This window comes from Pseudochaenichthys georgianus, chromosome 10 (assembly GCF_902827115.2).
Source record: "Pseudochaenichthys georgianus chromosome 10, fPseGeo1.2, whole genome shotgun sequence".
In the NCBI taxonomy this organism is placed as follows: domain Eukaryota; kingdom Metazoa; phylum Chordata; class Actinopteri; order Perciformes; family Channichthyidae; genus Pseudochaenichthys; species Pseudochaenichthys georgianus.
In genome coordinates, this window is record NC_047512.1 from 6985533 (window position 1) to 7012460 (window position 26928).

The 26928-nt window shown below is 43.1% G+C and overlaps 1 protein-coding gene across 1 annotated transcript in view; it reads right to left on the minus strand.

Annotated features, from left to right (window-relative positions):
* The window catches only part of afg2a (AFG2 AAA ATPase homolog A), a 137307-nt gene that overhangs the window by 80865 nt on the left and 29514 nt on the right, over positions 1–26928 (minus strand). The window contains exons 12-15 of the mRNA XM_034092457.1: positions 22223–22432; positions 16083–16136; positions 15818–15897; positions 7854–7980 (exon numbers count right to left, since the gene is read on the minus strand). Coding sequence (XP_033948348.1) covers positions 7854–7980; positions 15818–15897; positions 16083–16136; positions 22223–22432 — 471 coding nt within the window. The remainder of the gene's footprint in view (positions 1–7853; positions 7981–15817; positions 15898–16082; positions 16137–22222; positions 22433–26928) is intronic.

Genomic DNA, 26928 nt, shown 5'->3' on the forward strand with positions numbered 1-26928 from the left:
AAGCCCAAGCCAAAACTCTCACTCTCTGCCTTCGCATTACTGCATCTTAACACGAAATACTTTAAATAGTCTTAAAATGAGAACAGTGCTTAAGTTAAGAGAACAATGCCAAACCTGCACTCGTGGTTAATGTTACACACGCAGCCCTGGATGAAAACACAGTATTTAAGCGGAGATACCCGGATAGTTACAGCGTAGATAACATCAGCAGCTTCAGCAGGACACCCTGTACCGTGGCAGCGGGGCCCTTTTGAGGACCGTGCGGTCAGGAACAAAACTCTAATCCTTTAAGACAGCACCAATAGAGATTCCATCATGCTCGGCCCGTCACGAGAAGAGAGCAAAGCTTGGGAGATGATAACGTCAGTCCAACACAAAATAAAATATGGCCTGTTTTGACTGGCGGGCTTATAGCCGCTCTTTTAGCTAAGGGTTGTTTCCTGTCGGGAGGAGGTAGGCTCAGGCGGTGGTTTGGGCCACAGAAAGGCAAAACAAAAACTTTAAATATCCTCTGATGCCCTCGTGTGAGGCCAAAGACTGAGACGTTGTGAGTGTTCATGGGAGGTTTTCTTCTTCACCTAAGTCTTAAGTCTTTATGGAGGTGGGTATTAAGAGGTATTCATATGAGCCAACGCACACAAACAAAGCACATTGTGTATTCGAAACACACACGTCAGGGCGATTTTACCTCGCCGTCAGGTGGAGCGATCTCTCATATGATGATTTATAATGTTTGTGTCACTTTCTCAGTAGTCGTGAGGCGGGAAACCCCACCATTCCGGTTCACCGCGCAGGTGATAAAAGCATAAATCACTTTCAAAACACCGCTGATTAAGATCTGGGACACCAGCCTGCGAGCATACATGAATGGAAAGACACACACACACAAATCAATGCAAGAGAGAGAAAGGAGGGGGATAGGAATCAAAGCTCCACTTAGCTAATGCCTGAATATTTACCAAGTGGCCCACTAATTACAGTCTGTTGGAATTTGACTGTGATTACAATTAGCAACGTCCAGACCGGCTAGGAAAGCACTGGCAGATGTTCAGGCTGCTCGAACTGGCCCGATGTCGGGTATTTACTTTGTACGACTTCTGCTAAAGCCCATTAGACCACAGGAGGACTTTATAAATGAATCAACATACTCTATCAACTCTATCACGTGGACCTGGACACGGGCCAGATGCACTGAAGCCATGTGCCTGACATCATGACAGCAGGTCCAGTTATAGGGTGTACAGTAAATGGTGAACTGTGAGCGGTTTTCGACTCGAAAGAACCACACACTCTGTGAAAACAAGCATGACTTAGTATTATAAATAGTGGCCCTGTTATAGTCACATGTTGCACAATTACAATGCAAGGCTCTTACTGGAAGCACGTGTTGGGGACACAAGACCACAAGACCACGAAGGCTCATAAAGCATCTCGGCACCGTACATCGAGCTGTGGAGCTATATTTCAGGAAATGAAAAAAAATAAAAAAGATTTAACAACCAATGATACAGTAGGACTGCATGATGCATTCGAACGAGAACATACGAGTATTGCGACATCCAGTAAGCGCAATATTTGGTAAAGGCAAAATATGTGGATACTTTTCTGACTGAAGCATTGTGGTACTGCAGAGAAGTCCCGGCATACACATGGTATTCTAGGGACTTAATACACATTACTTTATTACCAAGTAGGTGTACATAAGGGGAATTTGCTTTGGTATATGTGGTGCGTACAAAGACACAGAAAGAAGAATAGCATACACAGATATTTTGAAGCAACTATTTAAAGTGGAGCACGGTGCTGATTTAAAGGAGGTAGTGAAGACATGTGCACGATTAACAATTACAAAAAAAGATAAGATGTTTGTAATGCATAATGTCTTCTGGGGTGGATGAAAGTCCGTGGGGTTGATAACTTATATACAAGTTTCAATGATGATGTGAACAATGGTTAATACTGTCGAATCATATCACAATATTAGTAAAAATATTCAGAATTACCGTACTTTTCGGACTATAAGCCGCGACTTTTTTCCCCATTTTTTTTTGTACAGCTTACGGCCACTAGGGAACCTCCTAAATTTATGATTTCACAGGTAAAATTAACACCTTTAACGCTATGGGCTCTAGGACCGGTCCGCGCCCGCCACCTTTAAGCGGCGGGCTCCAGCAGGAAAAGCTGGAGGCCGGAAAAGAGTGAGACAGGTAGCGCGCCAAAGTAAAAGTGGAACCGAGAGACAGAACGAGAGCAAGACAGACGGACAATGTAGCTGCTGCAGCTTATATGCAGGTGCGCTTTATAGTCCGAAAAGTACGGTAGTTGTTTTTTCCCAACGTGCAGTCCTGGTTCAAATGACTGCCGATCTTAAAGAGACAACATCACACATCTGGAGCTGTTACAGAAGCTGCACACGATATTATTACCAGATACTACAGGACTATTGAAACATAGGTCAGCTTTTCACCTGGTAAACATGTAGTGAGACGTGTTTCCTGCTGATGCCACACAGACAGTTGAATGCATCTGTCATCTATGATATCTAAAGTCCTTATATCACTCTGAGTTCATATTAAACCCCTGATCACTTTATCTACTGAGTGACAAACAGGCAGGTTTAAATGTGGTTATCTTTGCATGCTTTTAATCTAGCAATTGTCCGTATTGATCATACTTGTCAAAAGATCTGACCCGTGTCAAGTTTGGCACCATCTCCTGTTCAGAAGCAACACTACAGTGGAAGGGTTTCCAGAGGGAGGAGCATGAGAACATGAAGACGAGGGGAAGACCTCATATCGGACATGAGATACAAAGGACGTGATATTCCCAAGCGGTGGAACAAGACGAAAACATTAAGATAAATAAATACTGTGGGATGCTCTATTGCATTTACGTATCGCCTAACACCATGTGGAGACACATTACAGGTAGGCGAAGAAAACAAGGGACATTTCAACATCATATAATCAGAGGTAATTTTAAAAGCCCTCGCAGGAAGGAAGGTGTTACAACCATGCATTTGTTGTCATTGTTCCAACATGGTAACGCACATGGAGAGCTGTTGACTCACATGTCCACTGAGTGAGATATGAAGGTAGGTAATACTGGGAGAGAGGACATGTGTAGCAGGGTGTGAAACTGAGCTGAGATCTGTCAGTTAAATTATTGTTTAACAACATCTCTGTTTATAAATATATACATATTGAAAGCTTCATCAGAGGCAGTGGATGGATATGTAATCGTGTGTCCTCAAGGCAGTTGCAGGATAGCTATACCTCCCAAGGGAACGCATGTCTTGGACAAACTGGTGGATAAGAAACGGTTTGATAAGTTTGACTTTTAACTTCTTTGCTTTTCAACGAGGGAACTATGGCTTAAAAAAGAGCTATGCTGAAATGAGCAGTGTCAGTTTCTAACAACAATTTTGCTGATTTGAAGTTGAACGTGTATTCTTTAAACACATCTTACAGTCTTTCTGATTTGCTTAGAAAACTTAATCAGCAATGAGGAAGACATCATTTAGTGGAGAGAAACTAGCCTTGAGTTACGACATGTTCAAGTCAGGATCGTATTCTCTGTCTACTCATAGCCCCCCCCCATCAATCCATGCCCGTTTGTTTGTACTCCCCCCACCCCAACCCTCCCTTATATATAAAGTGACTTTGAGACCCAGAAAAGCGCTATCAAAATATTTAAAAAAGAGGACATTTCAAATCAAATCAGTACTGCGTTCCTGAGGCACATCAGTGCATTAAGCTAAATGCTTAATACCTGCTAAAATATTAAACAAAAGCGAGTATAGTTAACTATCTTCACCATTGTTAGCTTAGCGTGCTAACATGCTAACATGTGCTATAGGCCAATGGGAATGGACGCTGCCATCCCTAGTCATACCACTAGCATGGCAAGTCAGATGTACAAATTCCACTTTTCCATGTTTTATATATTATTGTAAACTGATATATTTGAGTTGTCTGCCAGACAAAACAAGTAATGATAAGATGTCACCCTGTAGTTACAACCATATTATGTTATTTCCTATGATTGTTATAAACAATATCCCAAGAGTCAAAGCCCTTGAGTCTCAGCATCCATTGACCAATGGGAAACGCAGCCATGGTAATCGCTCCTATGGAGTATCTATATAGACAACTGTCCTTTCAACTCTAATTCTACTGCCTCTGTTTTGTTTTCGCCCCTTGATCTGATAAGAGCCCAGTTGGGAACTTCTGGTCCCGAACAAAGACCCATCTGCTAGTAATCTTCTCCACTGTAAGCACTCCTGCCTCCCGATAGCATGGATAAAGCCCGGCACGCATTATGGTAAACGAATAGGCTATTCAGTGAAACAACAAACCAACACTATCTTTCCTGAGGAATAATCCACCAACACAAACACGCTGAAGGAGAAGTCTGCAAATGGTAAAAGGGACGTGTTGTTTGAGTGTACAATCAACAAGACGGACAGCTGCTCCATAAACAGAGTGACAGGGGGCTCTTCCTACTGAACAGGCTGGATAAATATTCCTGGTGGTGCTAATCAATCACCACTGAGCAGTCACCGCGGGTCAGAGGTGGGCCCGGGTGATTGCCGCAATACAAAGGAAAGAGGAAGTGTAAGAAGTTTTTTTAAGGTGGAGGAGGGACAGCAGGAGGTTTGATAGGGGGGGGGGGGTGGCGATATGTCATCATGTAGAGACTAGAGGACTCAACTAACCTATTTACAGCAGCCAATGGAGCTTCTACACTGGGGATTACATAATCTGATTATGCAGGGGACGTTAAAGAAGCCCCGACAACAGATTATACTGGTTTGTCTGCATGTGTGAATAGTGTGTTTATCAAAAGTGATACAAAGGCGAGAGGAAGTTGCAGCACTTTGTGTGCCTGGGTGGAAACTATCCATTTGTTATCTTTTGTTATCCGACTGTGAGGATGTGCTTCAGCTGCCGTACTCGCATTATGTCTGGATGTTTGTCACTGATGTATTACAAAGGCCAGAGGACGTTGGATGCAAAAGGACAGGATGTCTTAGTGATTAAAAAAATAGGCGTTAGGTATTAATATAATTAATATGGGCCCTTTGAGTTTATATTTAAACGGCCGAGTTAAATCCGGGTGAGGCAAGAGTTTCCCAGCTCAAAACGACTTTGTTCTAACTTGACAAGAAGAGGAAATCCGCACTCGACTGCAGCAGCGGTTGACAGATGGACATCAGGCCTGCTCCTTCTAAAGTAAACGCTACTTTCTCCACTATCATTCTCTCCACATCCCTCCCATGCTGTCCGTCAAACAGCTGAGGCCCCCAGGAGCCCCTACAATGACTTCATTGACACCCCAGCGTCCCATTAATCTTCATTTGTCCCATCCTATCCCGCCATTGGTATGGAAATGCACGCGGTGTGAAGTGACAGTCGGCGTCGGGGGCAGAGGGGCGGTCAATGCGTGTTGGGTGCTCGAACCGTAGGGGGTTCCTGTCTGTCCATTTGGCAGCTTCCGTTCCCCAATGCATGTCACAGGTTCCTTATTCAAATGACTTGAACTTTGCTAAACAACCACACACAGACACACACTCGGTAGGGGGTGCGGGCGGGAGGAGGTAATCTGATTTCTCAGCTGCCCGGGAGACCACTTCCTGAGAGGGAGGCTTGTGGAAGAACGCCTGGGGTTTCCCATCTGTCCACCCAGGGGTGTGCCCCCCTCCCTACTGTGAGGAGTTTCTTTCTCCCTCTCTTTTCCTCTTTAAGCATCCTTTCCTTCCTCAGATCTACACACACATGCCCACGGACGGTTTCTCACCCGCCTCACCGCTAATGGAGTTTGAAATGAGACGGCAACCGGTTGACGAGGTGGAGGAAGTTGCTGTCATTCCGCCACCACAGCGATGGATCAATTCTCCACAAGTGGGCTGGGGGGGGGTTAGCCTACATTTGTAAGTGGAGGATTTCTCGAAGAAGCACTGACAGGAGAAATCCAAATAGATGTTCAAAGCGGTTCACATAAAACAACTGCAGATGCAACGACACTGTAGGCCGCTTTCTAAACAAGGATAAGTGAATGTTATGTATAGACAAAAGTAGAGTAGGAAGAGGAACGCATGACAAGTAAAGGCAGTGGTAAATGTAAGAACAGATATAACAAGTATGTATTGGTTTTAATACAAAACAGCAGTTTCTCCTTTCAATTCTCTTGACTTTAAAATGGTTTTCAATTGGAACACCTTTTTTTTTCTTCTCAAAAATGCTGCCAGACATTGGAAAATAGCTATTTACAGAACCACGCCAGACCTGTCTTACAATCCCCAGAGTCAGAACTAAACATGGAGAAGTTCAGTTTTCACTTTCTCAGCGAGGCACTCAGATGAGTACCAGGAGTCAGTGTTTGGTACTCCAACTTCTGGCCCCACGTAAAGTTATGTGATGAAGCCCGACGGGGGGGGGGGGGGGTGCTCGCCCCCGTTGGATCGCTGTTTCTCTGCTGCTGAGAATACGATATTGGCAGTTTCTGGCATCAAATCGACGAAAACTAACTGAGAATACCACCTACAATGAAATACAGAAAACGACCTGGTTCCAAAAGTCCCACGTACATGTCCCCCTTGGAAAGGCAGCCATTTTGTTGCTATTGCTTGTATTTTTCAACACATTATAAAGGATCACTAAAATGTTTGTTTAATGAAAAGGATAGTAATATTGAGCGCTTTGAGAGTCATTGATAAAGCCCTATAATAAATATAAGGATTATTATTATTATTGATATTATTGATTTGTAATAATTGACATCCTCCTTCAGATTAAAACATTTAAAGTGAATGTTAAGTGAAGGAAGAAACCAAAGACAAAAAAGGGAAGAAAGACAGATGGCTGCCTGAGCAGGAGCTTAAGAAGCGCCGCGACATTCTCCTTTCCTGTGTCCTTTTTGACAAGGCACAGACCCCGTCTTTGATCAGCACTCAGGAAATTTCATTAGGACGGAGATGGGTGGATAAGAAAGCTTTTTGTGGATGGGAAGAGGAAGAGATAAAAGGGTCGAAAAATAGAAAATGGGGGGTTGTAATGGGGGGGAAGAAGAAAGAGGAGATAAAGGATTCACTTCCACCTGTTGTGCATTATCACTCGACTGTAAAGGCGGTGAAACTCTGCTGCAGTTGTTCATTAGCTTGATCCTAATTGCTACCAACAACCTGATGTTCACCATCTTGGCTAATGGTGATTGCATGTTAGCATCTGTTAATTAGCACTAAAGTACAAAATCAGAGGTCAATTGCAGGTCCTGGATATCTGTTTCACATTTAGAGGCAATCCATAGTATAGTTGAGAAGATTTACTTACTAAGGTCATGCACTAGTGGAAAAGTCATCGGATCATCAAGGTAATAAGGAGACATCGCCAACAACAGATGCTGGTGTTCTTGATAAAACACATCTTATTCATGGTTTGCAATCAATCAATCTGTAGAGTCTCCAAATGGAAGCAGCCATATCTTCAGAGTTTATTTCTTGTTCCTTTTCAGTCACGATGAAACCTGAATCAGTCTCTTGGAAGGTGTATGAAAGTTATTTGGCACCACTTAACTGAACTGAACCAAATGAACAGAAGCGCCAAAATGACTTCAACCCTGAAAACCGAAACCAAACGAGGTGTACGAACGCATCCAATCTAAACGCACGAAAACAATGCCGTGACAGAGAGAGAGTCGAAGACAGACGCAGGCGACCTTTAACCTTATCAATCAAGTACAACAGAGGAAGCGAGAGAAAGGAGGTGACAAGAGAAACAAACACGTGACATATTCTCAACCTTATCCATCAGGGACCAAAGAGGAGGAAGGAGGGATTACAGACGTCTGTTTACCTTATCGATCATGTCGGGTCGGTTGGTGGCGGCCAACACGGTGACGTCTCGGAGCTGCTCGATGCCGTCCATCTCTGTCAGGAGCTGAGCGAGGACGCGGTCGCCGACACCGCCGGAGCCTGAGGAGCTGGAGAGGAGGACGAGAACAGAAGATAGATGAGCGGACAGGGAAACAACGAGGACATTGATGTGACGATGGACGATTGTTTGGCAGGATGGATGATGGAGAGGGAAAGGAACGTGTGTAACTTAGTCGGAAACTATACGGGAAAGGAAGTCATTGATGACGTAAAGTCATGAATTACTTGATGAGTGGATTAGCGGAAATATGGACAACATACTGTTCCTGTACATATCCCATATTCTATTGACATGTATATACTGTAGACCTTTTGCACTAGTTCAGGAGCTCAGGTCAGAATAATGTCATTGCCATGTCGACACTGTAGCTTATCTTCGCTGAATGTTAACATAACATGGGTGGAAAGAAGACGTGTAGAAAAGAGAAGCCTGTCCCTAGAAACGGTCGAATAAGGCGTTTGTATTAGCAGGATATTATGACCCATATTTACGCTTATATTATTTACAATCTCTAGTGACCGTCGTAATTGACCGTGAAAACAATGAAGAAGATCGATGTAGGGTGAGAGGAAAAGGGAAAATCGATCAAACACACCAAGGACTTTCACACAGAAGGTTGATCATTGCGTCCATTCATGAAACCACCACGAGTCAATGTTGAGTTCTTTTAACATGACTATTATGTATTAATGTCATATTTTTAAGATGAGTAACATCACAGACAGCGAAGTACCCATTACCAAGATCCTTTTCAGGAAAAGTAAATTGCTTTATTACCAACGTTAACCACATGTTAGAACTGTTACATTAGAACTGTTACGTTAGAACTGCCATGTTACAACTGCCACGTTACAACTGCCACGTTACAACTGCCACGGTACAACTGTCACGTTACAACTGCCACGTTACAACTGCCACGTTACAACTGCCACGGTACAACTGCCACGTCACAACTGCCACGGTACAACTGCCACGGTACAACTGCCACGTCACAACTGCCACGTTACAACTGCCACGTTACAACTGCCACGTTACAACTGCCACGTTACAACTGCCACGTTACAACTGTCACGTTACAACTGCCACGTTACAACTGCCACGTTACAACTGCCACGTTACAACTGCCACGTTACAACTGTCACGTTACAACTGCCACGTTACAACTGTCACGTTACAACTGCCACGTTACAACTGTCACGTTACAACTGTCACGTTACAACTGTCACGTTACAACTGTCACGTTACAACTGTCACGTTACAACTGTCACGTTACAACTGCCACGGTACAACTGTCACGTTACAACTGCCACGTTACAACTGCCACGTTACAACTGCCACGGTACCAGGGCCGCCTTAATGCACGGGCTGACATGGGCTGAAGCCTAGGGGCCTACGGAGATCGGGGGCCTATCATGAGCCAATAAAATAAAATAAATAAAAAAATTCAAATATATAATTTTTTTATTTCGGATGTTTTTTTAAAAAATTTAAATAAACAAAGTCTTGGCTTTCAGAATATGAAACTTTTATTTCCCAGATCACACGATAAATACATTTTTGAAGCTTGTAAAGAGAAGAAGACAGCTCTCCCTCGCCACTCTGCTCTTCCACAGCGCCGCTTCCCCTCGCTCCGCTGAAATTATGAATGTAAGGCGTATAGTAATCATAAATAACACGGCAGGGTCCGTTACAGTTTGTTTTCATCTGGTTTAAAAAAACAAAGTCTTGGCTTTCAGAATATTAAACTTGTTTCGGGAAATTCAGATGATAAATACAACTTTGAAGCTTCGGCATGATTACAAGTGGAGAACGGAGTAACTTGACGTCACAGCAGGCGTAACAACAGCCGGTATTTCTCGTGAGTGTTTTCCCCGGGAAACAAACACAATACACACAAACGCAAAAATACACAAACATACACACACACACACTCGTGAGCTTCCCCCAAAACCAGTAATCCAAACGAAAATATCTTCGCTCCGTAGTATTTTGATCATTTGCTCGGCTAATAATCAGATCGATGGATTCCAGAGATTTTTCTCAAACATGATGACTCCGAAACAGTCAGTGGGCGCCACTTAACAGCCAATCAGAATGAGAATATGCTTCACATGTGACTTATTCAAATTGCGAGTGATTGAGTGACAGATGAAGGTTGTTTGGGAGAAAAAGTTTGAGAAGAAAAAGTTTGAGAGTGGCGCTCGGAAAAGGAAATTGTTGAGGGAAAAGGAGTTTCGAGACAAACAGCTATTACAAAAAAACCAGACAAGTATGCCATCTGGTTCTGATAGCGATGGAGTAGCGGGAGAGGAAAAATAGACAGGAAGGACATTATCTGTTGGAGGAGATGGAGAGGACGACGAGGACTTGCTACGTGGAGGGGAGCCAACGGCAACCAGACAGATACATGTGGGAGGCCTGATACGTCACTCATCTGGAGGAGAGGACCAGGCGCGCATAGAGCAGAGTGGAGAAGTGCGATCACAGAGCCTGCCGAGGCTATACATGACTTTGATTTGTTGTTTAAATAGGGGGCCTACAAAACCATTCAGCCCCAGGGCCTGATGGCAGGTTAAGGCGGGCTTGGTTACAACTGTCACGTTACAACTGCGACCATGAACTCCTGTATGTCAGATTAGACGGTAGAAACAAACAACTCATGTCTTTTGGGGTGGAGGTTGTGGTTGTAGCGAGAAAAGACAAATGGGATAATGGAGGGAAAGAGAAAGAATGAAAACTAATGTCTGTTGGATGATTGAGCACATGGATGATAGAAATAGTTAGCTGCTCTCCGGAGGCCAATTCAACACACTTTACTCATAAGTCACCAATATTTGCTGTATCACGTAATGATGAAAATGATCCAGTTCTCGAATACTTGAACTTCTGAATAGTTTCACTGACACTCTGATGGCAGGTTCTTTCATTAGGGCAATCTTTCTTCAGGAAAGGAAAGGCTTTGGCAGAAACAGGGAGCCTTCCTGCCAATGACGTCCCACTGAACTGCAACGCTCAAGTAGAACAGCCCTACTTTAGACAAAGTTCACAAACATGTCACCTTGTTTGGACTTGTAAGTGTAGTGCTTCTGTTCGGCCAATATAGTGAAATTTGGAAATGCTGGACTTTATCCCACACAAGAATTATTCTATAAGATCAACATTATATTGTTTGTGCAAGATATACCATTGAAAGTCACAATTCTATTTTATTTATGTAGCACTTTTCAGCACGTGGCGATTCAAAGTGCTTTACAGATTAAAAGCAAAAGACATTTAAGAACAAATACATTATTAAAAAGGCATTTAAAAACAGGCATAATAAGCAAAGGTAATGAAATAAATGGGCAGCTCAATTAAAAGCAAATAGGTGCGTTTTTAGTCGGGATTTCAAAATACGGCGGACGTGCACGATTTAGGCAGTTTGTTCCAAATTGTTGGGGCATAATAACAAGAAGCTGCTTCTCCATGTTTCGTGCTTATTCTCGGAACAGAAACTAAATGTTTGAACCAACTGTGTCATTCAATCGCAAAGCATCCGCTGCCTCACTTAAAAAGGTGGAGTCTGCCATTTTGGAGGACAGATTGTTGATATTTGAAATCAACAACCAAGCAAATTCTCCCATCTGCATGTTAACAATTTCTTCATGTTTACATATTTTGCTGGGTTGTGGCTGAATCAAATAGTTATAAGCTTCGAGGCAAAATAAACGCTGACATTATATGTCTCATTATTAATGACTTAGGCTAAGTGTCAATGTAGCATTTGTTTTTTGAAAGCGATCTGACTTGTGCGACCGCTCTGAGAGCTTTTAGCTGGAACATTTTGAACTTTTAGAAAGGAACTGGGCTCCCCAGCACCTTCAAAGCTCTTGTCTACCAGAAAAAATGAATATATGGACACTGCCTTATGGAAACGTGCATGAAATAGTCAGCGTCTTTCTGTCTCTTTTTCTCTGTCTCATATTCAAATGCACACAAGTTTGATTGGCTTGACCAGATCAAAACCAAAGTATTGCCAAAGCACATTGTACAACAGGGGTGTCAAACTCAAGGCCCGGGGGCCAAATCCGGCCCGCGACTTCATTTTATGTGGCCCCACAAGAGCTTGCAAAGAATATATGTATGTTTATTATACGGTTACATGCCGATTTACAGAGGCACGTTGCCCCTACATGGAGCACAATGCATCTCAAATTTGACTTTTTTTCTTCTAAATGTCACTTTTTTTTATTTAAATGTGACTTTTTTTCCAGAATTTGGCTTTTCTTTTTAAATCATTTTGTGACATTCTCACTGAAGAGACTTTCAATTATTTACCCTAGACTTCTGCTTGCAGTCGTAGTTAATCATGAAGTTATTATTACCCTATCCGATAATAATCCAATGCAGAGGCAATAATATAATACAATACATTATTTTATATATATGATATATTTATATATGTATTTTCATATAGTCTTAAAGTTACAACCGGCCCTTTGAGTGCAACCATAATGCTGATGTGGCCCGTGATGAAATTGAGTTTGACACCCCTGTCAAGACGGTACAACACTAACATATTTCAGAAATCATGTTAACAATATTATTTCATTGCAAATCAGAGAGAGAAACAAGGTGATGGATCATCAACCACCATCTGTACCCGTCTCAGTCCTCAATCCGGAGTTTAAAAGTCAAAATCTATTGAAAGAAAATATGTAATTATTTCCAAAATACACAAAATGTGCAACAACCTAGTATTTCAAACTGTGCCTCCAGCAGCAACCATTTGACTACAGTGCGTTGCCAATACGTTATAACACATAATATCAGCATCCCTATCCTCTAAGATACTCATCATCGCGTCAGTCGGTGCGTTACAAGGCGGTTATTTTCCATAACGCAGTGCAGACAGCCACCCTCCTCAGCTCAAACACACACAGCCTCTGTTGACAGGCCCGCGGAAGTGCCAGACGTCATTAGCAGAGACAAGGCCGCATAGGAACACAAAGGAGCTCTGTCACTGAGATATGAAGGGAGAAAACAGAAGGGGGGGGGGGGGGGGGGTGGGGAGAAAAGGGAGGGAAGAGGATTAGGGAAAGGAGGACAGAGCGATGAATTGGAGAGAAAAGGCGAATGAGAGGGAGAATATGATGTGAAAGAAATATGGAGAGGAAGAATGAAGGTGGTGAGAGGAAGAGGGGTGAGCAATGGAGGGGGAGACAAAAGGACAGAGGATGTCAGGGAAATAAAAGGAGATTGAGGGTGACAGAAAAGGAGAGAATGGACAAAGAGAATGAGGCACAGAGGGAAATACAAGGGGGAGACTTTCATTGTAACAAAAGAAAAATGGAAATATAAATGTATAAACTGACCGAAAAAATATAATATATGTAAAATTCAGTATCAATTAATGTCAATAATGTATTATCGTAGGGACAAAGAACATGCGTTTGACCCCAACTCTTGTTCAGGTTCATACGTTGTGCCTTTGTGATAATGTTCAAAAAGTGCCTGTTTTTTTCCGTAGTGCCTCGTCCCTGTTCCCAGAGCTGCTCCGATTGGTTAGCTGGCCGGCCCTGTTGTGATTGGTCAACTGCGTGAAGATTTGTCCCGCAACTTAGCCTGCCACGGACAATGTGTTGGATTGCTAGCCAATAGAAGCACACGTGTTACACAGTGATGTCACTAAGTTCAGTAAGTAAACAAAATGGGGACTGTCCACGACACGATAAACTAAACTAAACAAATCTTGAATAAGGCCACTTCAATGTAAAGTATTCAAAGCCCAACTCCCTCAGTAAAAACACAAGTATACAACATATCTTCATGGAGCAGTATTCATCGTTTGTTCTTCCCTTTTCTTTTCTCAGTCAGGAATGCAGTTCACATTTTTCATCCGTCTGCTTCTATCCAACATTCACTGTCTGTTTTCGTATCCCCTACTTTGCCTCTCTCCCTGTCTTCTCTCCGTCTCCTTCGTTTCACTCCGCCAGTTTAGACTCGTGGCAGGTAGGCTGACAGATTTACAGGTGCTTCTCATCTCCTGCCTCCAGAGACAAAAACACACACGTCCACCACGCGGCCGAGGCCGTCTGGTTGTGTCAACAGTTTTGAATTCTTGCCTGCGTGCGTGAGCCACTTCATTGATTAAACGTGGCAGGAAGTGGAGACCAATAAATAACCTTTATAGATCAGCGCTAAGTGCATTTCTTTTTAAATGGCAAGTAGCCCCGAGGCGCGGGTCCAGCCTCGCGTCCAAAGCAGCCGGCCAACACACTCACACACATTATGGGTGGAGGATCAGAGTGCATTCTTAAAATTGAACATCAAGATAAGGAGGCGAGGGCGGGGGGGTTATTCATACTGAAAAAAGAAGCAGACAGAACTTGTCAGTCCCACTGGCAAAAGAATGGATTGATGAAGACAAGTTGCAATAGAGTTATTTCCTGTACACTGGAAGCGAGTCAAGACGGCACTAAACATAAAGGGCTGTTGGGAAAATGAAAGCGCTGTCGACTGAATGGCTCGACTGACGGACCGGCAACTCAATCTAATTCTTAAAATAAGTGATTTATTCTTCTAAGAGCAATTCTTATTTGTCTTTTTCAATTTGATTCTGCTTGTATAACTGTTAGTCAGTGTGGTCCACTCTGTTAAGAAGCATGTCGGAGAAATGTGAAATAATATTTCTACTCCCGTAAAGAAAATGTATATCTGTATACATGTGTACAGACTTTTCATAAAAAGTTTTTATTATTTTAAATATGATGTGAGTAGTACATAACATTGAAGACTGTAGAGTGGTGAAGTTATTGTTTGATGACAATATGGAAGCTTCTAAAAGCTAAATATTGAGTAGTTAGTATAAGCTTGAAAAGTGGCGGCCTACATTTTAGTCTTAGCAGTAAGAGCAAAAATATGAATAAAACTGACGGAAACAATATTGACACTAGTTGACCCGAATGTGTGATTCAAAGGAGTGTACAAATGTAAAAGCTATAGAAATCAACACATGTTTTAGGACATATGTGTTGGAAGATATTTTACAATAACAATAGAATAAATTCACCTTTACACCTCTCGGTCGTAACACACCAGCCTCTGGAGATTGAGATGGAGTCTTTGGCATTTACAAAATCTTATATTTTCATAGAGGAGGAGAAACTAATGTTTATGTTAAGAAACCTGTGCTGAGAACATTGAGAGATTAGATTGAATGTTCTAGAAGAATAAGATGTCCGATACCTTTGTTAGGATATGATACAACACTTCAGGATCAAAGGGACGTGTGCAAAAACAAAATGTCAACATATGTCTCGTCTCTAAAACCAGTCGCTTAGTGACCCAGACCAACATGGAGGGGTTACTGTTCTCTCTCTGCTCCTTCCTGCAACATTGAGTTTCATCGACTGCTTTACCAGGAAGCATGCTGCATATGTGGCCTTCCCCATCTGCCGTGGACGGGCACAATGAAGTGTTTGTGCGCCTCCGGTCTGTGTCCTCTGTCCGCCCCCCCGTCCTCTTTCCTTTAAGCCACAGATGTTCCCAGTGCCATCCCACTAAAGCGCCTCCGGACAAGACTGTGTCCTGTGTGTGGCCGGTGGCGAAAAGCCGCACTCGTCTGAGAGGACACCACGGGAACCGAGTGGCCGGCTTTGATAGCGCAGACTTTTGGAGATACGTGCGCCTTCCTAAGTGACTCTTCGTGAGACGAGGAATTAAAAACAGGCTGCAGCGACGACGACGGCGCAGTGCTGAAAATAGCAACCAGCGGTCAGCAGCGACTTTCAGGGACAGGAAGTGGACATTTATAAAGTGGCAGGAACTCGTTCTGTTTTTGAATGCTGTGCTAACTGCAGGGCCACTTTCTATGGTGTGGAGAAAACAAGCACACAGTGTACCTTCCTCTCTCACTGGCGAGAGCGTCGATCTCATCAAAGAAGACGATGGACGGAGCGACGGCCCGCGCCTTCCTAAACACCTGCGGGCAACAATAGAGGAGAGGGAAACGGGACACATGAGTCACTCTCCGCAGCACAAACATACACAGGAAACGTGACACATGTCATACACTGGATCTCAGCGCATCCGTTCAGCAACCAGGAATAGACTTCACCATGACAACAGCATTACGTTCATTTGGTCATGAAAATTAAATGTACCAACCTCTCTCACGGCTCGTTCAGACTCTCCAACATACTTGCTCAGTAACTCTGGACCCTAGAAAAAGACAAGTTTAAGGATTATTAAAGAGGCCCTACAGTATAATGCTTCTGAGCGGTTTCCCTCTGCTGTAGTGGTACGTAGGTTTTGTGTGCATGTAAACGGTCAGCAAAGGCCAACGTTAAGTAGTTAACAAGGTACTGCAGTATATCCAATACAAAGAGTTTTCATCGCTTCATCAACTGCTGACCAAATCCCACGAGGTGATTAATGAGGTTGAGTTCAAAGTATCTGATTTCAAGCAGCGGTTAAATACATGGCACCTTTTCCAGGAGACTCTTCTAACCGTGTGTATGTGTTGTGCGGCGTCACCTGGTTCCCTGTGTGTGCTGAAGGTTCAAACCGTGAGCTTACGTTCTGACGGAGCGGAGAGCAGCTGCTGCGCCGCGGCGTCTTTAGCAGTGTGTGTGTGTTGTAATTCCACAGGGCTGCTTCTATGTCCACTGAACACTGTGTACCGGCTCGTGTGTGTGTGTCACATGTGTGGCTCAGCTGGCACATGAAGACATGTCTCAGTGTGTGAACTCCGCAGCGCCGTGTTTGATATACTGCTGGTACGACCACTAACGCCGCTGGTGGCAAGCTCTGCGACCAAAGCATAGCGTCCCATTTAGTTTTAGATCAATACTGTGTGCAGAATGGACAGCCAGGCTAGTGTTGTCATACCTGTGATTATCCCCACTCAGAAACACTTAATGATTTACTTCTAGTGTCGAGATGTATCCCCACAGAACGACAAACCGCTTAACAAGTTCACGATTTGGCAGCAGTTGGACCATTCACAGTTTGGTTTAAGATTAGTGGCAGCCTCACTATTACTGCTGCTGTGTCCTCTGTACTATTATCACTGCTACCAACAACTGTATTCATCCAATAGGGACGATGCTATTTAACAGAGAAGTTAGAGCTACTGCTAATTTAAACTCTCCCCATAGGGGTTTTCAAAATGATAATCGACCACCAACTATGATTATAGATATATGCAAAATATGTATTCATATGAAAAAACTAGAGCCGGGACTTGATTAAAAAAATGTATCTAATTAATTAGAGGCTTTGTAATTAATTAATCGAAATTAATCGCATTTTTAATCAAATACATATTTGACCTGAGAACAGTGAGAAGCCATTTCCACATGGATGTTACTCCAGGTGGTCGACAGTCGAGTGCAATCCAGTGAGCTGGTTATTTTCTCAGACGTGGACTTACTTATCCTGGCCCTGAAACCAGTCATCTGGTTGAGTGTGGGTTGGGTCAGGGTGTGGTTCCTTGCACTCGGAGTCGGGCTAACGTCCACGCTAGCTGCTACATGCTTTGCATTTAGGTGATACCTCAGGCTTGATGTGCTGCGGTGATATGCAAATTCTTTTTTGCATAACTTGCACTCAACCGTGCTCTTATCGACGCTTCCATCCGTCCGTTTTTTAAAACAAAATGTCCCATCCACGGGGCTGACCAAAGCGGTCTCATCAGCTTGTTCGTTCATGTGTGACTATTGATCACCGTGGTTTGTTGTTGTTTGAAGTCCCATGCTGAAGTCATGAACGTTAGTTGGTGCTCCAGTATAATCGGTACGCCTGAAACTCATCCAGTGAGAAACGTTCCGCTGTGCAAAAATAAGTGCGATTAAAGTGCGTTAATTTTTTTAACGCGTTAATTTTTGTTTAATTAATTAATCTTAATTAACGCGTTAAAGTCCGGGCCCTAGAAAAAACTAATCTCTCTCTTCAGTCCAGACTAAAAGGACGTTGTGGTGCCGGAGTGAACAGGTTATAAAAACACCAGGGGTATCGTTCATGCATTGTGTGGACAGTAAAACATGACGCAGTTATTTATGTGGCTCACTCGTGGTGAATGTCAGAGCCGGTTATTTGTCTTGAGCACACAGGAGAAATATCTGTCCAGAGGTAAATATGAGAATGTTATATATATGTGGCTATTTATCTGAAAATGTAAATGGCAAGATATGTCAATGACTTAAATGGTGGATTCTGATGTATTGAAAGTCAATAAAGCGTGGAGAAAAGTCAGCTATCACCAACCAAGAGTCAGTGTAATCACCTGTAAGGCTGTCCAACCAGATGATCGCTGTAAGGCATTAGAAATGTCACAAGACTAAGATGAAGCCAGGTGAGTGAGGACACGCTTCACTGCTCCACCTGTAACTGCTTCCTACTGTACATTAGCACTAAGCGTACTTTTATCTCACTATGACTACTCGGTGAACCTCCTGTAGCCTCTCCCTCTCCTTCAGTCCATTCCTCTCTCTGCTCTCGTTCACTCGGAGGCAGATACACATCCACTCAGCCCTAAGAAGAACTTCCTCCCTGCAATCCACCCTTTCAACACCTCTGGGCTGACGGAGGGGACGACACTTAACTCGCAGCCCTTTTGTCTCCCGCAGTAAGTGTGGAGGTTGACTCATTAATCCCAGGTTCCTCTCTCTGAGGCCGAGCCAGGGGCTGGACACGGCGAGCTTAAAACCATCGACAGTGTGGAGATACGAGCCGCGTGTGCGCGTGTGCGTGCGTGCGTGTGTGTGTGTGCGTCGGCGGATGTGAGTGTGTGTGAGTGGCCGCTGCAGTGGGGGGAAACTGAAATTGACAAGATGATAATAGGGCTTTTTCACGCAGAGGAAACAGGCTGAGCCTTAAAGTATCCACATTTAAATCTGGATAACGTATCTATGTCAAAGCAACCGCTGCACTGGAAAAACCTGATACTGTTATTTCAGATGCTGGAGAGCGGCTTTCAGCGGGAGGGACAGGATGTTTCTGAACGCTTTCACAAAGCAGATACTCTTCCTCGTGTCTTGAAAACTGCTGCGCAAGATTATAGTTCCACTCATCTGTGCATCAAAGACAAAACACAAGTCAACGGCAATGATAGCGTCCCGAACAACAAAGAGAAACATGTGTCTTCTGCCATCAGTTGTGTCTGCTAATGTAATGCATTGCTTCCAAGAATATGTGTTGTTTCCATTACTTACCATCAATTTGATGAACTTCAACTTCGGCCAAATACAAATGGGAATAATAGGGCTGCACAATTAATTGAAAGGAAATGGAAACATGTGCCATATTCAAATGATTGTAAAGATGCAGGGCTATCCAAACCGTTACATCATATCCTACTGACTTAACAGAAAATATATGTTCGATATAGTTCCTCTAAAAAACTGTAATAAACACCAAAACATGTTCTTTGTTGGCAGTTGCTAACAAGTGAGTAAATAATACAACAAAACTTAGGGAATCATTTGCTTAGGTATTCAACCTTCAACACAGTTCACCATTTCCTCCTCTCACTGTCTCCTTTCCACGGAATACAGTAGGTCTACGGCCTTGGGTGTCGCTGCTATCTCTCTTAAGGAGGAGCAGCTTGGGCGCATTGTTGTTGCCAGCTTATGACCGAGCACAAGCCGCCATGAGGTCGTTTACTGTTCAGGGACGAAGGTTCCCTGGCGCACATTCTTTCCTATGGACGAGGGCTCTAGTTAGATTCAGGGTCCGTATTTGTTTAGTCTCGCTGATGAAGAATGTTGATTATTACACTCCGAACTAGTTAAAACATCGAGCTGCAGAAGAGTTCTTCAGAATTGGTTTGGCAACCGCTGTGTCAACTCGCGACACACCACCCGTCTTGTCAATTCTCCGGCCATAACTCCAAATAAACCGCCAGTGTTTGCCATCAAAGCTCCAGCTCTCCTCGTGTCTCTCTGAGTCTCCATTGCTACAGACGTTTCCCCCACAAAAACGTCATCACGGCGAACATTAGCCGCTATTAGCTTAGTGGTGCTAACGTGAAGTTGTGCGATATACATTAGCATTTTGCCTTTACGCTTCAGAAATGACAAGCTGGTTTAATATGTGGAGAGTATCCCGCTGAACAGACTGTGATAAGAATCATAATCAATGGGGGAATTTCTATTTATCGAGGGACCTCTTGCAATGCTAACTTTCAGGTCTGGCCTACAACATTACGTCTTCACTTCACTCTATATTATTGAAAGGAATCGCAACAAGTTATTATTTTCCATATGGTGCAGCTATAGTGGAAAGTTTAAATGCAATTGGACAACGAAAAAAAACGATTTTTGGTATTTCAAGTCATTACTAAGACGTTGTCCCGACACATACAACAACCCCATGAAGCAAAATAAAGCAAATCACATCCGCAGAGGGCTTAATGACCCTGGGTGAGAGATTCTGTCGAAGCTCTCGGTCTCGCATGGCAACAGCTTGGGGAAGTGTTTACTGATTAAAAATTCAACACGCTGATCAATCAATCTCTGTCATCCGGGCCTGAATGGGCAGCGGTGCGGGTGACAGAGGAGGGGGCAGAGAGGATGGGGTGATGAATGAGAGGGGACAAACAGAGGGTCAAAGGTCAGACAGGGAAGCTCTCTGCACAGGAAGTGGGGCAGCCAGACCGCCTCCAGGTCATCGGGGAAACATCTCCACTACTACTGTGACAAGTACGATCAAATGTGTGGATGTGGATGAATACATTTACTATCCGTGATCAAATGCCACTGACTCACAGGTCAGCTGTTCATTAGAAAACCCACATAACGTTTTTTAAATATCATGTTTGCAGCAATTCACATTTTTCCCAAATAGAATCAAACGATGAAGCGTCTGAATATGTTCCTGTCATAGGGTGGTGCAGCTATAAAACATGTCTTGAGTTGGAATATTTAAACATTAAAATGCCAAAATGAAGACTTGGTTAAACCATTAGAAAGTGAACTGTCAGTCAGACAAAATTAAAGCTACTTTAGGGTAAATAACGGAAAAAAAGGGGTTACAACAATACAACGTCTCCGCTATTATAAAATACAAATGAGAAACATTGCATTTTTCGAATGATATTTGTAAGGACAAGAAAGCAAGTGCCACTGCAATGGCAATTCAATGTAACCCCGATTATGTTCAGGTACATACATCAGGGCACTGTGAAATGATATTGAATCATTCATCATCAAGCTATTGATCTGTTGTGAAAGCTTGCTCACAACATGTCATCAATCACGACACCTGCATCTAAGTCAAAGTCATGTTCTTTATATGGGTTTTTGGAATACCTCTATTACTTGTATTCCCTATTGAGTCGTAATGCAGTGTTTTTTGAACATCACACAACCAACATATGACATGAAGAGGCAAACCTGTAATACATTATATATTCATATCCAGTCAAAAAAAGCCTCATAGCCCTCTGCACAATAGAAAAAAAAAATAAACTAAATTAAACCATTCTTAGAATATATAATTATGACTTATTGATTAAAACTCCCTTGAATAGAGCGGTGCAGGGATGACGTATTTACCCTGAAGTAAGCTGCTGGTTCCCTCGACAGAAAGCAATGGGATTTCTCCATAGGATTTTGGAAAATAGCTCGAAATAAGGTCTGTGGGAAACGAACCTGTTTGATAAATGCATGTTCTGTTCAGCCGGATAATATCCACATGTCTACCCTACTTTTATACTTTTCTAAGCATAAATCTAATCGCCAGAAGCAAAATGCTAACGTTATGCTATAAAGGAACTACAGCCGAGTCCAGCAGCACGACTTCAACGTCACGCCAACTTAAGATCCATATTCAAACATACAGATTCTAAATTGTAGAAGTTGAAGCGTTTGTTTTAACAGTCTGCAGGAGGCAGGAACTTGCTTTCAAGTCCCATTGGCTCTGAGACGAGGGAACAGGACGTGGGAAAATACTAACTCACTTCCGGGTTTTAGGACTCGTCACTGCACCACTCTATAGCCAGGAAACTGGGAACGGTGTTTGTAAGGGGTTATAACAATTCATTTATATTTGGAAATACAAAATGATAAACAGTAAATTGTTCTAAATACATTTAGAAGGACAGGTGAAATGCATGTGTTATTGCCATGAAACACTCTAATAGCAATTCAATTGACTCCAATGATGTTCAGTTATACCAAACGGTTGAGCTAAAAAGTCCTTGACTGTGAAATGAATCATCAAGCTATCCATCACTTCAGAAAAGAAGCTCAATAAACGACACCATTCCTAGAATATAGGATTATGGTTGATAAATGAAAACTCACTTTAATAGCCAGGAAGTTCAGTCCGCTCTCATTGGCCAGCGCCTTGGCGATCATGGTCTTGGAGCAGCCGGGTGGGCCGTACAGCAGGACTCCTTTAGGGGGCTGGATGCCCATCCGGGTGAAGGCCTCGGGGTGCCTCAGGGGCCACTCCACGGCCTGCTTCAGTTTCAACTTCACCTCCTCCATCCCGCCAACGTCTGACCAGCGAACCTGCAGGGAATAGGTGAGAGGGAGTAGAGAAACATTGTTGAATTTCAGGAACCAAATGTGATTCTGTTTACATTGAAGTGTTGCCGTAAGCTGTATTGTGAATGTAAATATATAATATGTGAAATGCCAATTTTCTTCAAATTCACAGACACATCTAATACACCAAGTATTTATTGTAAGATGAAGGTTACATGAATGCAGCATAATAATTTGGTATCCATACTTTAGGTTTAAAGGTCTCCTATTATGCTATTTTAGGCCGTATTTAGGACATATTATGGGTTTCAGATATATACAAAAAACATTATGTGTTTTGCTCAAAATACAGATCATGCATTTTAGACATCCCTCATATCCCTTTATCTCAGCCCTGACCAGAACGGTTGATCTGGTTCCTTAGCTTGCAAAACAAAAAAAAGGAGGAGGGGGAGCTAGTGCCTGCTCAGAATTATACGAGATACAGCTGAATGCTGCCGTGATTAAATGCCATATTATGTTCCAAACCACATCAAGGATTATTTCTGAAACAGTATGGAGCTCAAATGCTTTTTCTCTTGAGGGTTTACAACAAGGTGAGTTCCTTTTTTATTTCCTGCTTTTTTACGCATGCTCGCTCCAGTACAGGTTAGCTCTGAGTGTTAGCGATGCTTGCTAATGTAAACATGCACCGACCATATTATGTCCAAAACAGTCATTGTTTCTGATAGCAACGTTTCTGATTGGGCCGTGGGTCCTCATTTCAGATATTACGTCATATTGGACGCAAATCTGGATCAGCTCCGTTGTAGCCCCGTTTTTAGAGATGTGGGTACGGAGGAAAAGAGAGAGGGTTTTGTTTTCTGACGCTGCGTGAGTTCCCCGACACACCGGGGACACAAATGTATAAAAGACATTAAAAAGTGCATTTTGCATGATAGGTCCCCTTTAAACCAAATCAATATTAAAGGCCAATTTAAAGGTGGGGTAGGTAATTCTCTTCAGAAACACTTTTTGTTATATTCCATGGAATGCTCTTAACCTCCCGATAGCAATGAGTACATTAAATGCTTTGACAATAAATACATTAAAAATATCATCTGTGGAAGCTGTGGCGCTGTAAAAAGCACGACCAATCATCTGAGCCGGCCCGGCTAAAGTAACTGGATGGCCTACCTGCCTGTCAGCCTTCCATCTGTGCACAAACTTATCTCGTGCCCTCATTGGTCATGTGCGCGTCCGTGTGTGTTGGAGGAGGGGCTCTGTGAGGAAGTCTGAAGGAAGGGGCCGATTCTTTTCGGTTGCGTACTTTCAAATTCTAGCGCACTAGAGCTGGTTTCTCCATTCTTACCTACCCCACCTTTAATAATGGGATCTTTCATTGAAGCTGCTGAAAACCATTTTTGTATGTACTTAAAAGAAGCATTTTATCATGATGTAGATAGAGAACACAAGTTTACAAAAGGCTAAGGAATTATATTAAATAAATAGCGAGGAAGAAATAGAAGACAGTAGAAGAAGACAAAGATGTAGAAGCAGGAGAAGAAGAAGGAGGCGATGACTCAGAAGTATCAAAATCAAAAAAGATAAAGTATTTGGTATTAAAGAAGAAGACTTAATAGAATAACAAGTTTGTATGAAAGTAAAATAGGACGAAGTAATACAAGAAGTAGTGAAACAAGAAGATGAAGAGAAAGAAAAACAACAAGGCCTGGAAGTATTACTAGACGAAAAGGAATTCAAATCTGTCTGGAATCCAGTCAAAATACTGAATAATAAGGTTGCATCAGGTTCAATGGTATTAATCAATCACAGACTAACATGCAATCACACAGAATGCATCACATGTATCAAACTGGAGGTGGACAACAGTGAGCGGCCAAGATCTAATAAATGATCAGTCCAACACGCGGCTCTAACTCACTCCAGTTCTCCTGGAGTTCTTCATTCAGCTCTAATCTTCTGCAGCTCAAACACAAACACATCGCCAACAATAAATGCAACAGACCAAACAAACTGATTGCTCGCTGATGTCCCAGACCCTCTCGTGTAACCCCCACACACACACACACACACATGACCTTTTAACTTTCTGACCGCTCGTGTGAACTGCAGAGAAAGGGGAGTTCTTCCAGGCGGATGATGGAGAGCAGAGGACGGAAATATAAAAGCATTATTTGGAAAGAGATGGAAGGTCTCAGGTTGAGTCATGGAGACTCTGAATGGAGCGAACAACAGCCAACAGCTGTCTTCCTGACAGATGGAAAGAGGGAGGAAGAAAGGGAGGGAGAGAGTGAACAACCGGAGGAGATGAAGCAGATAAGAGGAGAAGCCATCATCCGAAAAACCTCTCAGACCTCCCTTCATCCTTCCTGTTCCTTCCTTCATTACCGATCCATTACTCCCTCCCTTCTCCCCCATCTTTTCCTCTCGCCTATATTTCTTTTGAAACCTTCACACCCTCTCTTTCTGTTTCTTATCTCCTCTCCTTTCTGCCCTCACTCTGCTCTCTCTCTGAGTATGTTTACATGAATATAATAAACCAGATTACTGGAAGGAAATCAGGTTATGCAGGAAGTCGTACAAAGTGTTTGCATCCACTGTAGTAGATTGGTAATCACATTTCTCTCCGAATCCCTGACCTTGCTGTAAACAGCGTCCCTCCTCTTTATTGTCATGGAGATGCTGACCCTGGGTGTTTCTCAATGTCGAGGACGCTTGCTTGGTAGCATGTCGTCCGAGCGCCTTGCTTCAGAAGCGAGGCAAAAATACTACCTAGCATTCGGAAAACAAAGAGTAGAACAGGCGAGCAAGTGTGCGTCATATGAGAGGCCCCGCCTTACATTTTCCGCCACAGATTTGGCGAAATTGGTCTGTGCGCAAAGCATTGTGGGGATTTTAGGACCGCAGAGTCTACACATGTGCAGCCTCGACATTTCTCCAAACGAAGTACGCCGGGCTCGGTAGAATTCCAAGTATGCTGGACATTGGAACAGTACTTCGGCGGCACTCGATGACGTAGCATGCTTGACATAGTGGCTCTGGAGCAGCCTTCCTCGACATTGAGAAGCACCCCCTGTCCGTTGTCATGCACATATGTTTACAAACCAGGAAATGTATGTACTGTTGTGTCCCGTCAAAAGTGTGGAGTTCAGTCATGTTTCATGTTTTTGTTTAATCATTTTTTGTCTCGTCTCCCACTTCCTGTCTTATTTTGGTACTCACCTTTTGTGTTTCATTCCAGGTCCCTTCACTCCCTATCCTTGTGTGTGTCTCCCGCTCTCATCAGCGTCAGCCCCGCCCCTGATTGTTTCCACCTGTGCCGGTTACCTTTTGTTTAAATTCCCCAGCCTTCCTTTGTCTTGTCCTGTCTCCATGCCAGTAGTCTGCTTACCAGCGATTTCATATCTTGGGTGTTTCTCAATGTCGAGGACGCTTGCTTGGTAGCACATGTCTTCCGAGTCACTTGCTTCAGAAGCGAGGCAAGAATCTTTCCTAGCCTCGGAAAACGAAGAATGGTGGAACAGGCTAACAGGTGTGCAGGTGTGCGTCATATGAGAGGCCCCGCCTTAAATGGAAATTGGTCCGTGCGCAAAGCATTGTGGGGATTTTAAGACCGCGGAGTCTACACATGTGCAGCCTCGAAATGTCTCGCTACGAAGTACGCCGGGCTCGGTAGAATTCCAAGTATGCTGGACATTGGAACAGTCCTTCGGCGGCACTCGATGACGTAGTATGCTCTGGAGCAGCCTTCCTCGACATTGAGAAACACCCCACTTATTGCCACTCACGCAGTTCGTACGTGCTACTTGGCCGTGGGCTGAAGTCTTTGCGGTGTGTTCCGGTGCGACACATGGCCAAAACGCAGTCGGGATCCGTCTGTGTCAGTTATTTGGTGTCAGATTGGTGTGTCCGGGCCTTAAGACTTGTTTTGTATTCCTATTTTTGAAAATAAAGTATTTACTCAGCATTTGAGTCCTTTACCTTGTGTATCTAAGTTCGTGACATGTACATGGCCAAGGTATTGGTGTTCTCCATGGGAAATCTAGATAGGAAGGAAAGATTCTCTAACTCCTACTGATTACTGAAAGCAGTTGTTGTGTGTATATCATGGAGATATTGGTGCAGTCGACCAATAGAATATTCCTTAAAAATATAATATATTCAATGTGTTTTTTTGTTGTTGTTGTCTTTATTAGGATCCCCATTAGCACTAGCATGAGCATTGGCTATTCTTCCTGGGGTCCTCACACACTCAAAACATACATAACATACATTGTACATGGGTTCTCTATTTTGTTAGATTGTACACTGAATATCTTTTAGTTGTGCACTGCGTAAAGCTATTTGACAACATCATCTAGGGCTCTTGGAACATTTGGCCACATGTAAAACATAACCAACAGATTCATCAAAAAACTAAAAAAAATCCATGGCTTTTATCTGATAACTATGGACATGTTGATCCTCCTTCCTCTCCACCCTCATCGTTTGACTTCTTATCTCTCTTATCTCTACTG